The sequence below is a fragment of the Bombina bombina genome, chromosome 3 (assembly GCF_027579735.1).
Source record: "Bombina bombina isolate aBomBom1 chromosome 3, aBomBom1.pri, whole genome shotgun sequence".
Lineage (NCBI taxonomy): Eukaryota > Metazoa > Chordata > Amphibia > Anura > Bombinatoridae > Bombina > Bombina bombina.
In genome coordinates, this window is record NC_069501.1 from 278,862,239 (window position 1) to 278,876,171 (window position 13,933).

The 13,933-nt window shown below is 39.8% G+C and overlaps 1 protein-coding gene across 1 annotated transcript in view; it reads left to right on the top strand.

The window, feature by feature from the left end:
* Window positions 1-13,933, top strand: part of LOC128653175 (smoothelin-like protein 2) — a 180,617-nt gene that overhangs the window by 81,500 nt on the left and 85,184 nt on the right. The window contains exons 2-5 of the mRNA XM_053706305.1: window positions 4,846-4,936; window positions 5,608-5,823; window positions 9,146-9,205; window positions 9,614-9,683. Coding sequence (XP_053562280.1) covers window positions 4,846-4,936; window positions 5,608-5,823; window positions 9,146-9,205; window positions 9,614-9,683 — 437 coding nt within the window. The remainder of the gene's footprint in view (window positions 1-4,845; window positions 4,937-5,607; window positions 5,824-9,145; window positions 9,206-9,613; window positions 9,684-13,933) is intronic.

Here is a 13,933-nt window from a genome sequence, read left to right on the forward strand (position 1 = left end):
TGGGAACTCCACCCGGAGGTTTTTGTTCAGCTGACCCAGCTATGGGGTATTCCAGAATTGGATCTGATGGAGTCCCATCAGAACACCAAACTTCCCCTTTACGGATCCAGATCCAGGGATCCCAAGGCGGCATTGATAGATGCTTTAATAGCGCCTTGGTCATTCAGTCTAGCTTATGTCTTTCCACCGTTTCCTCTTCTCCCTCGGCTAATAGCCAGAATCAAACAGGAGAAGGCTTCGGTAATCCTGATAGCGCCTGCGTGGCCACGCAGGACTTGGTATGCAGTCCTAGTGGACATGTCATTGGTCCCACCATGGAAACTGCCATCGAGACAGGATCTTCTAATTCGAGGTCCTTTCAAGCATCCAAATCTAGTTTCTCTGCAACTGACTGCTTGGAGATTGAACGCTTAATCCTAGCTAAGCGTGGTTTCTCTGAATCAGTTTTAGACACTTTGATACAGGCCAGAAAGCCTGTCACAAGGAAAATTTACCATAAGATATGGCGGAAATATCTTAGTTGGTGTGAATCCAAGGGTTACTCGTGGAGTAAGGTTAGGATTCCAAGGATACTGGCTTTTCTCCAAGAAGGATTGGAGAAAGGTATGTTAGCTAGTTCCTTAAAGGGACAGATATCTGCTCTGTCTATTCTGTTTCATAAGCGCCTGGCAGCTGTACCAGACGTTCAGGTGTTTGCACAGGCCCTTGTTAGAATCAAGCCTGTTTACAAGTCTGTGGCTCCTCCTTGGAGCCTAAATTTGGTTCTTTCAGTTCTTCAAGGGGTTCCGTTTGAACCTTTACATTCCATAGATATTAAGTTATTATCTTGGAAAGTTTTGTTTTTAGTAGCCATTTCTTCTGCTCAAAGAGTCTCTGAATTGTCTGCTTTGCAGTGTGATTCACCCTATCTGGTGTTCCATGCAGATAAGGTTGTTTTGCGTACCAAACCTGGTTTTCTTCCAAAAGTGGTTTCTAATAAGAATATTAACCAGGAAATTATTGTTCCTTCTCTGTGTCCTAATCCAGTTTCTTCAAAAGAACTACTTTTACACAATCTTGACGTGGTTCGTGCTTTAAAATTCTATTTAAAAGCAACTAAAGATATCAGACAAACATCATCCTTGTTTGTTGTCTATTCTGGTAAGAGGAGAGGTCAGAAAGCGACTGCTACCTCTCTTTCCTTTTGGCTGAAAAGCATCATCCGATTGGCTTATGAGACTGCTGGTCAGCAGCCTCCTGAACGAATCACAGCTCATTCTACCAGAGCTGTGGCTTCCACATGGGCTTTCAAGAATGAGGCTTCTGTTGAACAGATTTGTAAGGCAGCGACTTGGTCTTCACTGCATACATTTGCCAAATTTTACAAATTCAATACTTTTGCTTCTTCGGAGGCTATTTTTGGGAGAAAGGTTTTGCAAGCAGTGGTGCCTTCCGTTTAGGTGACCTGACTTGTTCCCTCCCTTCATCCGTGTCCTATTGCTTTGGTATTGGTATCCCACAAGTAAGGATGAATCCGTGGACTGAATACACCAAGTAAGAGAAAACAGAATTTATGCTTACCTGTTAAATTTCTTTCTCTTACGGTGTATTCAGTCCATGGCCCGCCCTGACATTTAAGTCAGGTTCAAATTTAGAACTACAGTCACCACTGCACCCTATGGTTCTCCTTTTTCTCCTAACCGTCGGTCGAATGACTGGGGGGCGGAGCCTGAGGGGAGCTTTATGGACAGCTTTGCTGTGTGCTCTCTTTGCCACTTCCTGTAGGGATTGAGAATATCCCACAAGTAAGGATGAATCCGTGGACTGAATACACCGTAAGAGAAAGAAATTTATCAGGTAAGCATAAATTCTGTTTTTCTATGTTTATTTTTTTTTCTTTTTACAGACCCCCAAGACTACATTGTTAGAAAGGTTAGGCGATTACCTTTCCAACAGTGGGTCTTGGGGGTCTGTAGCTGCTTAGATGCCTGAGATACAGGCTTCTAAGCAGCATGCCCCCTCCTCCTATACTTAACATTGTTAAGTATAAATAAAAGTTGTGCGGTGACGTCATCACTTCATTGCGTGTGACGTCACCGCGCATCACGTGAAGCCCCGGCGATGCCTGTCACTCTACAGGCATGATCGCCGGGGTAGGAGCGGTAAGGAGCCCCCAGATCTCCCTCAAGGTGGGAGAGTGCTCATGACGGCTCTGAGCCGTCATTAGCACCAGAGTGAGAAACTCTGTGACGGCTCAGAGCTGTCATTAGCACTAAAAGGGTTAAAGGGATACTAAACCCACATTTTTTTATTTAATGATTCAGATAGAGCATGCCATTTTAAGCAACTTTCTAATTTACTCCTATTATCACTTTTCTTCGTTCTCTTGCTATCTTTATTTCAAAGCAGGAATGTAAAGCTTAGGAGCAGGCCCATTTTTGGTTCAGAACCAAGGTTACACTTGCTTATTGGTGGCTAAATGTAGTTTTATTTTGAGCAAATAATGTTTGCCTGTGTAATATTTTCTACAAAGGAGCTGTATTTCGTGTTTATATATATCTATATATATCTATATATATATCTATATCCAAACAAACAAATGCACTCACAGGACTTTTATATGGAATAACGAAGTTATCTTTAATGGAACGTTACGCTGCACACTGCATCAAATTGGTCTGCATGGCTGTCGTCCCAGAAGGAAGCCTCTTCTAAAGATGATGCACAAGAAAGCCCGCAAACAGTTTGCTGAAGACAAGCAGACTAAGGACATGGATTACTGGAACCATGTCCTGTAGTCCGATGAGACCAAGATAAACTTATTTGGTTCAGATGGTGTCAAGCATGTGAGGAGTACAAAGACAAGTGCGTCTTGTCTACAGTCAAGCATGGTGGTGGGAGTGTCATGGTCTGGGCCTGCATAAGTGCTGCCGGCACTGGGGAGCTACAGTTCATTGAGGGAACCATGAATGCCAACATGTACTGTGATATACTGAAACAGAGCATGATCCCCTCCTTTCGGAGTCTGGGCCGCAAGGCAGTATTCCAACATGATAATGATCCCAAACACACCTCCAAGACGACCACTGCCTTGCTAAAGAAGCCGAGGAAAAAGGTGATGGACTGGCCAAGCATGTTTCCAGACCTAAACCCTATTGAGCATCTGTGGGGCATCCTCAAACGGAATGTGGGGGAGCGCAAGGTCTCTACCATCCACCAGCTTTGTGATGTCATGTAGGAGTGGAAGAGGACTCCAGTGTCAACCTGTGAAGCTCTGGTGAACTCCATGCCCAAGAGGGTTAAGGCAGTGCTGGAAAATAATGGTGGCCACACAAAATATTGACACTTTAAGCCCAATTTGGACATTTCCACTTTGGGGTGTACTTACTTTTGTTGCCAGCGGTTTAGACATTAATGGCTGTGTGTTTTGTTATTTATATATACAGCAAATTGACACTGTTATACAGGCTGTACATTTACTACTTTACATTGTAGCAAAGTGTCATTTCTTCAGTTTTGTCACATGAAAAGATTTAATAAAATATATGTGTATGTATGTATATGTGTAAAATATATGTGTGTGTGTGTGTGTGTGTGTATATGTATATATATATATATATATATATATATATATAATCTGCACTATTAATGGCGGATGCAATTTTAAACCGCGATTAATCGCCGTGGTTTTAAAACCGCAAGAGTATGCGATTTTTAGCCCCGCCCCATTTAACGTCACCTATGACGTACAGGAGGGCCGTCGACTTGCCGTGCCTGCCTTGCGACATTGAGCCGACTTACCGGATAGCGCTGTGGCTGATGCGGGTTACAGGAAGGGGGATGCGCTGTGGCGGGTTACAAGGAGGGGGGTGAACTGGGACTTATGTGGGTTGGGGGCTGATGGTGGTTACAGGCGGTGCTTATGTTAAAGGGGGTGCTTATTGGGGGGTTACAGAGGGAGCTGATGGGACTTATGTAGGTTACAGAGGGGGGCTTATGGGGGTTACAGGGGGTGCAGGGTTACAGTGGGAGCTGATGGGGCTTATGTAGGTTACAGAGGGGGGCTTATGGGGGTTACAGGGGGTGCGGGTTACAGTGGGAGCTGATGGGGCTTATGTAGGTTACAGAGGGGGGCTTATGGGGGTTACAGGGGGTGCTGATGTGAAAATTGCGATTATTTTTTTCGCCCATATCACCCAGCCCTAATATATAACCTCAACAGTTAATAATATACACCAGTTATGTTCAATAGATTTTGAATCTAACAATTGAGGTAATTCTCAATATTTCCAGGTACATATCTTTCTTATTGTAATACAGTCCCTACCTTGTATGGAACAATCATAGTGGTTGCTTTTTCGGAGCAGTGATCCCTTACTCGGTTAAAGGATAACGGTCTTTTATTCTGTTTGTTTTTCTAGTTTTCTTATTTGTTTTGGTTTATTGATATGCATCATATTCTAATGTTTGTTGGTTTTAAATGGTGACCTCTGCATTATGTGTAATATTTTTTACTGCAGAATTATCCTTTATGATACTGTACACAAGTTATTAATTCTTATGCCAATTTTTGATGTTCTATGAACTTGACGTGAACAGGGACTGAATACTATAAAGAGAATACAGATAAAAGCTATAATTCTTTGACTTGATATGTTTTTGAAGTGTTACATTGACAAGCAACAGTATTTTTATTCTAACACAAATCTTTAGATACCTATGCCAAAATTCTATGTTGAAGTTGGTTTTAATACCGTAAAATCCTATTATTACAGAGCTGACATAATCTTTACTCTTACGCTTTCTATATGAGCGCTAATCACAAACGAGCTGGCAGAATCACTCTTTGCTTCACTTTCTTGGCAGAATGTTATGACGGAGTCACAGAACCATGTGGAGGATGCAAGGAATACTGGCTCTTCCGTAGTTGAAAATGGACATCACCAGTCCAGTCCAGGTACAGATAGATATGTCTCTGTATAATTACTGTGGCTCCTTGTGTTAGCTATATTGTCTAGGAAATTGTGCAGAAACAGTTATTAAAGGGAAACTGAACTGAATTTTTTTCTTTTATGCTTTGGATAGAGCAAAAAATCATTACAGCGAGCAAAGTTTTAATGCATTCCAAACATTTTCGAACTCACCAAGTATGTTACCTTATTGCGAGACTGTAGAATAATTAAACAGTGTTTACTGGATCTTTAAAGAGACATTGGGCTATAATTTACATGCAAATTCTGCTGAAGAAATTATGTTTACTGAAAACTACCACCCTGGCACACTTCATGCTACTATATCCTACATGAGTAGCACCTATGCACATGACTGGAGGTAGAGGCAATAAACAGCCAGCAGTCCTTAGGATATGACCTCAGATTTGCTTTATTGCTCCAAACAGCAAAAAAAATAAAATGTTCTCAATGAGGGGTCACCTGGGGAGGCTGCACAGTTTGTAATTATGTTATATAGAAATGTAAAATGATATATACATGTCCATTAATGCCACTTATATCCAGATGGTTGGCTCAGACAGCTTCTTTTTTTTTTTTCTTTTATAAACTTAATTAAAATAACATTCTGAATCTAAGGTTTTATTTTTTATTTCACAATGCTTCTGTTTTCCATTAGATAAAGCAAAAGGCTCTTCAGGCTTTGGCTCACAAGACGCTATAGCACACGAACATTCACCTGCACTTTCTGTGAGGATGCCGCATATGCCAGTGACCGCTGTCACCAAAGGCACAGCAGATATACATCCAAGCTCATCCAATGGCAGCAGCCGTCCTAATTTGCATGACCCCAAAAGTCCAACAGAGACGTCACCTAAACACAGCAACACACCAGGTGAACGGAATGTTTCATAATGAGCTAATGTAATAAGGCATACATTTGTGTTCTGGCAATATTTTGTATCTGTGCCTAATAAAATGAGCAATCTTTAAAAATATAACTTTTGTTTAAAGTTGCATAAAACAACAATATATTTTACCAGGGGTCAAGTCGGGCGGGAGCGCATGGGAACGGAGTTCCTGCACTAGTTTTGCAGGAGGAACTAAGTTCCCTCTGGACAGAGAACAGAATCATTTCAGTAAATACTGCTGCTGCTGGTGGGAGGAGCTGGACCACAGTCTGGTTAGAGGGATAGTGAGATCCTCTAGTAATAGGCTGTAACACTTCCTACAATACACTATATGTAAGACTGTCAGCGGTCCTGCTGTGTTATCACCCCTGTTATATAAATAGAGTGTATGTGTGTATATATATATATATATATATCCATCCTGTAGCCCAGCACTCCAACCAGGTGGAGTAGCCATGACGTGGGTGCAATCCTTGGAAATAATTGTAGAAATTCGGTTTGTAGAAGGGCACTCTCAGGGTTTATTTGGAAGATAAATGCATTCTATATTAAGTAAAGACACTAATACATGGTCGACGTTTCGGCCCTCAGTTGGGCCTTCATCAGGACAAGTATAATCTTAAAACTGCCAAGTAGCAGGGATTTCAGATCGGAAAAGGCGAGCCCTTCTACAAACCGAATTTATATATATATATATATATATATATATATATATATATATATATATATATATATATACATACAAGGTAAAGGAAGGCACTCACTGGTCTTTTCATCAAATATTTATTATCAAGCGTGACGTTTCGGGGACACACTTCCCTTCCTTTTTGTCTGAGGAAGGGGAGTGTGTCCCTGATTGTCACGCTTGATAATAAATATTTGATGAAAAGACCAGTGAGTGCCTTCCTTTACCTTGTATACTTAACTGCTGGCACCCTGGCACCAAGGAACTTTGAAAGTGAGAGTGCTCTCTATACTTCATACATACATACATACATACATACATATACATATATATATATATATATATATATATATATATATATATATATATATATATATATATATATGTGTGTGTGTGTACTATATATACTAGATGTGGAACAAAGCACTCACTGGTCTTGAAATATATTCAAACTTGAGTTTTATTTGCAGTGACGTTTTGGGGTGTTCACTCCTTCATTAGACCAACATCAGGTTGGTCTGATGAAGGGGTGAACACCCCTAAACGTCACTGAAAATAAAACTCAAGTTTGAATATATTTCAAGACCAGTGAGTGCTTTGTTTCACATCTACTATCTACCTGCCTTTTAGCACCCTGGCATTTGAATACAGTTAGTGTAAGTGCACTTTAACTATATATATATATATATATACTTTATTTTTTTAAGTCTTGATGAGTTCCCACACTTTTTTTGTAGGACTTGACCCCTGTATTTCACACAAAAAAAGTGTTAACAAAATACTAAATTCCCCAGTCACATATCAGTTGATTATTTTTACAGGGAAAAGATTAAACCATGGTAGACAACAGAGCCACTAAGCTACTTTTTAACACGTGACACAGGATATATTCACAAAAATTAGAGCAAATCTCTAAGGCTCAGATCTTTTGTGTTTAGAGATATCTGCTATTTTTTCAGTGCATGTAAAACTTATATAACTAAGTCATAACTTTCAGACCTTCATGTTTGCCACTAGCTTATTTCTTCTAGCCTCCGGTTAGATTTGACTGGATTTACTGACGCTATTTGCATTAAGTTGAAATGTTTGCAGTGTTTCAGTTGGTAATCTTCTAGATTGAAGTTGTTATGATAGAGCATTTATCAAGAACAATATGAGTCTATTTACCTATATTTCGATTCTTTTTCATTCTACACATTCCTGACATTTCAGAACACATCCTGTCAGTAGCCCTATTATTATTATATCACTTCTGCCACAGGTCAACTTTTAATTACGTGCTAAATAACCCTGATATCTTTTTTGCTACATAATTATACACTATCTCAATCATGCAGATTTTTTTAGAATAGAACAAATGTATAAAAGTGATGGTGTCTAATAAATATTTGCAACATACAAAAAAGTACAACTCAAAGGGCAGCGTAATGAGACATAAAATTCAACCTATAGATTTGGCCCATTTTAGCTTTTTAGTTACAAGATCTATGTCTTTTTGGTCACATGGCATACAGATAATCATATTTTGTTTATTCAGTATAATATTTTAAAAGATGGTTGTGTTTATTTAGTATAATGTAGTACAGGGCTCGACCAACCCAGGAGCCACTGGCTCCTGGAATTTTACCCCTAGCTCATAACTTTTTGGATAATTCTCTATATATACTGGCTCCTAAATTTTAAACAGATTTGTTAACCCCCAATTAATAATAGATGATTTGAAAGGATATGAAACCCATAATATTTATTTCATGATTCAAATAGAACATACAGTTTTATAAAAAGTTTCCAATTTCTTCTATTATCATCTTTGCTTTATTTACAAGCCGTATTCTTTGTTAACGAGCATATCTAAGTAGGTAGCAGCATGAGGCACTACATGGCAACAAACATTGCTGCCGTCTAATGCTCTTGCAAATGTTTAACATAAAGTACTCTGGCAAAACTGCTGTCATATAGTTCCCAGATACATCCTTGCTCCTGAGCCTGTCTACCAAGCGAACAAAGTCAATTTGATCATAGAAGTACATTGGAAACTTTGCTCTATCTGAAATGAGAGAAATAATTGAGAATAAGAAATAGATGCTATCAATTTCTTTAGCACAGTAAGATCCTGATTTTATAATTTCTCAAAATGGTAAGATCTCTATTGACCAGTGATGGTTCTATGGGGATGCTGGGGGTGCTAAGCACTAACAAACACACATGTAGCACCCCTGTTGAGCTTCAAAGGGTAGCAAAGAGGCTCCATATATTATTTTTTTTCACCACCTTTATTAGCCCCAAATTTTAAGTTCTAGATTTGCCCATGTTTAGTTTCTGTTATTTTCCATAGCTTTTGAATTAAATTATGGGGAGACCTTGCTTGCTAAACAGAACATTGGGAATTTGATGACCTTTCTCTGCTGAGGCATGTCTGTGGCGTCCTATTGGAGGTAGTGGACAAGCACTTTAAGAACCATTTTATTTGCATCTGTCAGTCCTACAGCTTAATAAGAAATTACTGAATGAATATTTCCATAACTTTACAAGTAAATAGAGAAGAAAGTTGGTAAAATACATGTAAGACCAGGTTTAAAAAAATAAAATAAATAAAATGATCTGTGTTTTGCATTGGTTAGGTGGTGTAAGGACATGGAATGCCAGCGTTGTCAAAACTATGGGTGTAACTACAAATTCAGGTGAGAATCTACATATGCTACTGCTTATCTTTTGAAATTCTTTTCATGCCAAAAGGCAAAGGATTTCAGATGGCGTGGGTACAATTATTTGTAGATGGATTACACCAGATGGAATTCTAACATAATGGAGGATTGTTTTTAACAGATAATATTCCTACAGTATATATGCCATAGACTTTGTGTTAATCACTCACATTTTTGTCCTTTCAATTAACAATTTTATAATTAGCACCATAACTTTTTTAACCAACCATACATTTTGTTGAATTTAAAAGTAAATCATTGCACATACAGCGCTAGATTACAAGGGGGAGCGCTAATTTAACGTGCAACGTTGAAAGTTCTCGTGTATGTGTATCGTCATTTAACTATATTGTGTTTTAATAAGCTTACTTTTCTTTTCACTAGAGAAAATGATTTCTGCCACAAAGACTACCCAGAGTTACAGTGTGACAGGCTCGTCTATAAGTAGTGAAAGGTAAGGTCCTACCCTTTCACCACATTTTTATTTTCCTATCTCATGTTATTTTACCTGAATGGCAGATTTGCTTGAGTCTGGGCCTGATATTCAAAACCTTGTTCTAAAAAAAAAAAAAAAAAAAGCTTAACACATAGTTAAATGCTCAAGAGCTGCAGTAATTTGAGCAAATTAGCGGCATATGTGTATAGCCACCAATTAAAGGCCATGTTCCACTGTTTGTAGAGCTTGGTAGAGCTTCTGTTGCTGGCGCCTCTTGTTATTGGCCTGCCAGATGTGTTCAGTTAGGCCCCAACATACTTTGCTACTGTTAATCTAATTTTAAAGTGACAGTGTACTGTGGGTTTTTTTTCTCTTCTTTATTATTGTCACAATTATCCATTTTACCTGCTGGAGTGTGTTAAATTGTTTATTTTGTAATTTGAAATAGCTGCTTTTGCCTGTGTAAACCACCACTTATACTGAAAATGTAATTACTGTAGCAATGGATACGGAAAAGCTATGTAAACAAGAAAGAAGACACGCAAGAAATTCCACTCTTATTTGGGAGTGGGAGGGATAGCTACTAACACGTTAATTTATTTCGTATAATGATGATAGTCCACAGAATCCATAACATGGAAGATATAATTCCTACTACTAGGAGGTGACCAAGAGCCCACACAAGCTTAAATTCCCTCCCATCTCTCCTCAGTTTTGTTCTTGGCCTTCAGGAGAAGGTTGAGAATAGAGGTGTTACAGCTACTTGCTTATGGATTAATTTAGTTTGTGAGCTCAGACCAACGGGAGACCCTTTATCCCTGGGACATATCATTCAAAAAGAAGACAAAAGGGATTTCCAGCAGGTAGAATGATACAGGGACATAGGAATACCCTGTTATGTGTGCATTATCTCCCTAGGGATTTCAGCCATAACTACCCTTAGCCTCCCCCTGTGGGATAACGGTATTTCCTCAAAAATCTGCTGTACTTGTATAAGCACTGGATGGGCTCGCTACTGGATACTGATGCAGTTTGGTGACTGGTAAGCCAGTGGAGGGGTGCTGCTTCAGGTAAGCCACTTACACACAGCACAGACACAGCCCACATGCTGTTAGAAGGTACTCTGACACGGGTACAGCATAGCCAGGGGACTATAGTTGCCCTACATCACTTAGGAGGGCACTCTAAGACCACTGACACCATTTATGGAACATTTGGCAGCCCTGGGACCTTGTTTTTAGGTTTATGGCCCTTTAAGCAAACCGCTTATTGCTCTGTGCAATCATGGGTTCTCTCACTGAGCATCCAGTTAGCTTATGGGTATGTAATGATGTTTTTTGTTCACTAAACTTTAATATGGATTTTTTACTGTTTTTAGCCTCTCTAAGGCAACGGCACCGGGGTTTTTTTTCTCCTAAATCCAAAGCTGCAGCTGGGAAGGAGCATCTCTCAGTTTTTTTACTTCTAAATTCAGCCTCATTTTGTGATCCTGTCACTGAAGGGTATTATCTTACCCTTTAGGTACCCTTTAGGCACTTTTCATGTGTCAGGGGTGTAAATTGGCTAGGGTAGAGGGCTCTCTACCATAACATTTTATCTATGTATGTGTGTTGTCTTATACTCTGCTATACTTGTGACTTTTTCACATAATGGAACCCATTGAATCTTTCCCCACTAAAACTATGTGAAACACTATGGAAGAGGGTCCTACTGATAACTCTCCCTGTACATTTTCGTGTCTGTTTTGCAAGTCTGTTTCAGTGTGCCAGGTCAGTAAACTTTGCAATAGTTGTGTCCCTCAATCTCTGCATGCAAATCGGCCGCTTCCCTCTACTTTCTGTAAGGAATTATGTCCTATTCCTGTATATATTACTCAGGGAGCCTCAACTAACTTTACTCCTGAGTTAAAGACAATTTACACAGGGCTATGGCAGAATATTTAGTGGCTATCCCCAAGACAAGTAAGCGTAAATGCAAATATGGGGATTTACCTCACTTACTTGATGTGAACCTGAAATTCCTGTCCTGCTTCAGAGCTCTGACTCTGAGGACTCAAAATCATTCAGTTCAGAAGTGTCACCTGGTTAACAGGACCCTGTTCCTGGCCCTGAATTGTTTTTTGTTGCATGAGGTACTGAGAACTCTGGGTATTTCTGAGGAAAAACCTGCTGAAAGCAAGCCTGTAAATCAATTAAATGTTGTTTTCAAAGCTTCTCATAAGATTCCAGAGGTGTTTCTGACTATATAGCCAAAGAATGGAAAAAAACTGGTGTTCCATTTGCTCCTTCTTCCAAGTTTAAGAGAATGTACCCGGTTCCAGAGCAGAACTTGAAATTATGGGAAACTATACCCAAGGTTGATGGAGCTCTTTCCCCTCTTGCCAAACACACTACCATCCCCATGGAGGATAGCACCTCTTTCAGGGATCCAATGGACCTGCAAAATGCAGTCTTCCTGAGGAAGCTCTTCATTCAGACAGCTGTTCTGCTTAAACGAGCAGTGTCTAACACCTGTGTGGCCATGCTATGGGCCCTCTGGTATTATTCTCTATCCAAAATGTTTTCTGAAAAATACGCCTTTTTTTATGTAGTAATGTACATCATCAAGACTGATATCAAGAACAGGTCTATGGCCATTATTGCTCGAAGGGCCTTATGGTTAAAATCATGGTCAGCTGACATGGTTTCAACAAATAGATTGATGTCTCTTTCCTTCCAAGGGAAGATTCTATTTGGTTCTGATTTGGACTCAATTACTGGTGGGAAAGGAGCTTTTCTCCCTCAGGACAAAAAAATCCAAGGGAAAGAAAAGACCAACTAATAATCAGTTTCATTTTTCAGGACATGAGAAGTCCTTCTCTTCTCAAAAGACTTAGCCCTCCAAGCCAGCCTGGAAGCCTGTTTTTTTCATGGGCAAAAAACAAGCAGTCCAAGAAGCCCAATGCCAATCCAAAATCTGCATGAAGGTGCAGCCCCCAGATCAGACTCTGTTCTGGTATGGGTCAGACTGAGTCTTTTTCAGAAGGCCTGGTTCCAGTCAGTCCAGGACCCCATCAAAACATCATATATCAGGGTTACAGGATAGGCTTTTGCTCCAGGTCAGAGAATTCCATCTGTTTCATGTCCCCAAAAACCCTGCAAAGGCGGCTGCCTTTATGCAATGTGTTCAAGATTTAGAGGATATGGAAGTAATTATCCCAGCATCTGTGTCTCAACATGGTCAAGCTTGTTACTCTAATCTGTTGATTGTCCCAAAAGAAGGAAGGGAATTAAAGACCCATTTTAAATTTGAAAATGCTAAACAAGTTTGTCAGAACCCCCACTTTCAAGATGGAAAACATTGGCCCAATTTCTTCACCCTCCATGGGCTATTGTGACGACAGACGCTGGAGGCGAGGTTACCAATCAACATTCTGGAACTCTGAGCAGTTCTTCAGCTCTTCAGTCCTGCTCCCTCTTAAAAGAAGAAACGTTTATCCGTTGTCAGTTGGACACTATCACTGCAGTTGCCTATATAAATCTTCAAAGGAGTACCTGCAGCTCGCTGGCTATGCAGGAAGTGTCCCAGATTCTATCTTGGGCAAATAGGAATCAGTTCTCCCTTTCAGCAGTTCACATTCTTAGTCTGAACAATAGGGAGGCGGATTACCCTACATCAGTTGGTCCATCCAGGTGAGTGGTCTCTCCATCAGGACATCTTAGACCTAATTTGATCACTAATTGATCAATCGGACATAGATCTGTTGGCCTCCCATTTTAATCACAAACATCCAAGGTATTGTGCAAGGTCGAGATCCAAAGGCTCAAATGATAGATGTTTTGGTGTGTCCATGGTATATTCATCTAGTGGACCTGTTTCCTCCTGTTTGATTCAAGCAAATTACTCTTGGAAGTAGAACAAACTGAGTTAGCTTCTGTAATCTTGATTGATCCAGCCTTGACTAACAGAACAATGTATGTGGATCTAGTACTGATGTCCTCTTCTCCTCCATGGCTTCTTCCTCTAAGACGAGATATATTGCTCAAGGGCCTCACTTCCATCAGGATCTCAAATCTCTAAGTTTAATGACATGGAGTTTTAAGACACAGAGGGTTTTCTGATTCAGTTATTAACACTAAAATTCAAGCCAGAAATCATGTTACCCAAAACATCTATCACGAAATTTGGAAGGCCTATTTTGAATGTTGTTTTTTTTTCTGGTATGTCTTTAGGATTTTAAGAATTTTTCCTCCCTGGAATTTGAATTTAGTTATTTCTGTTCTGCAAGG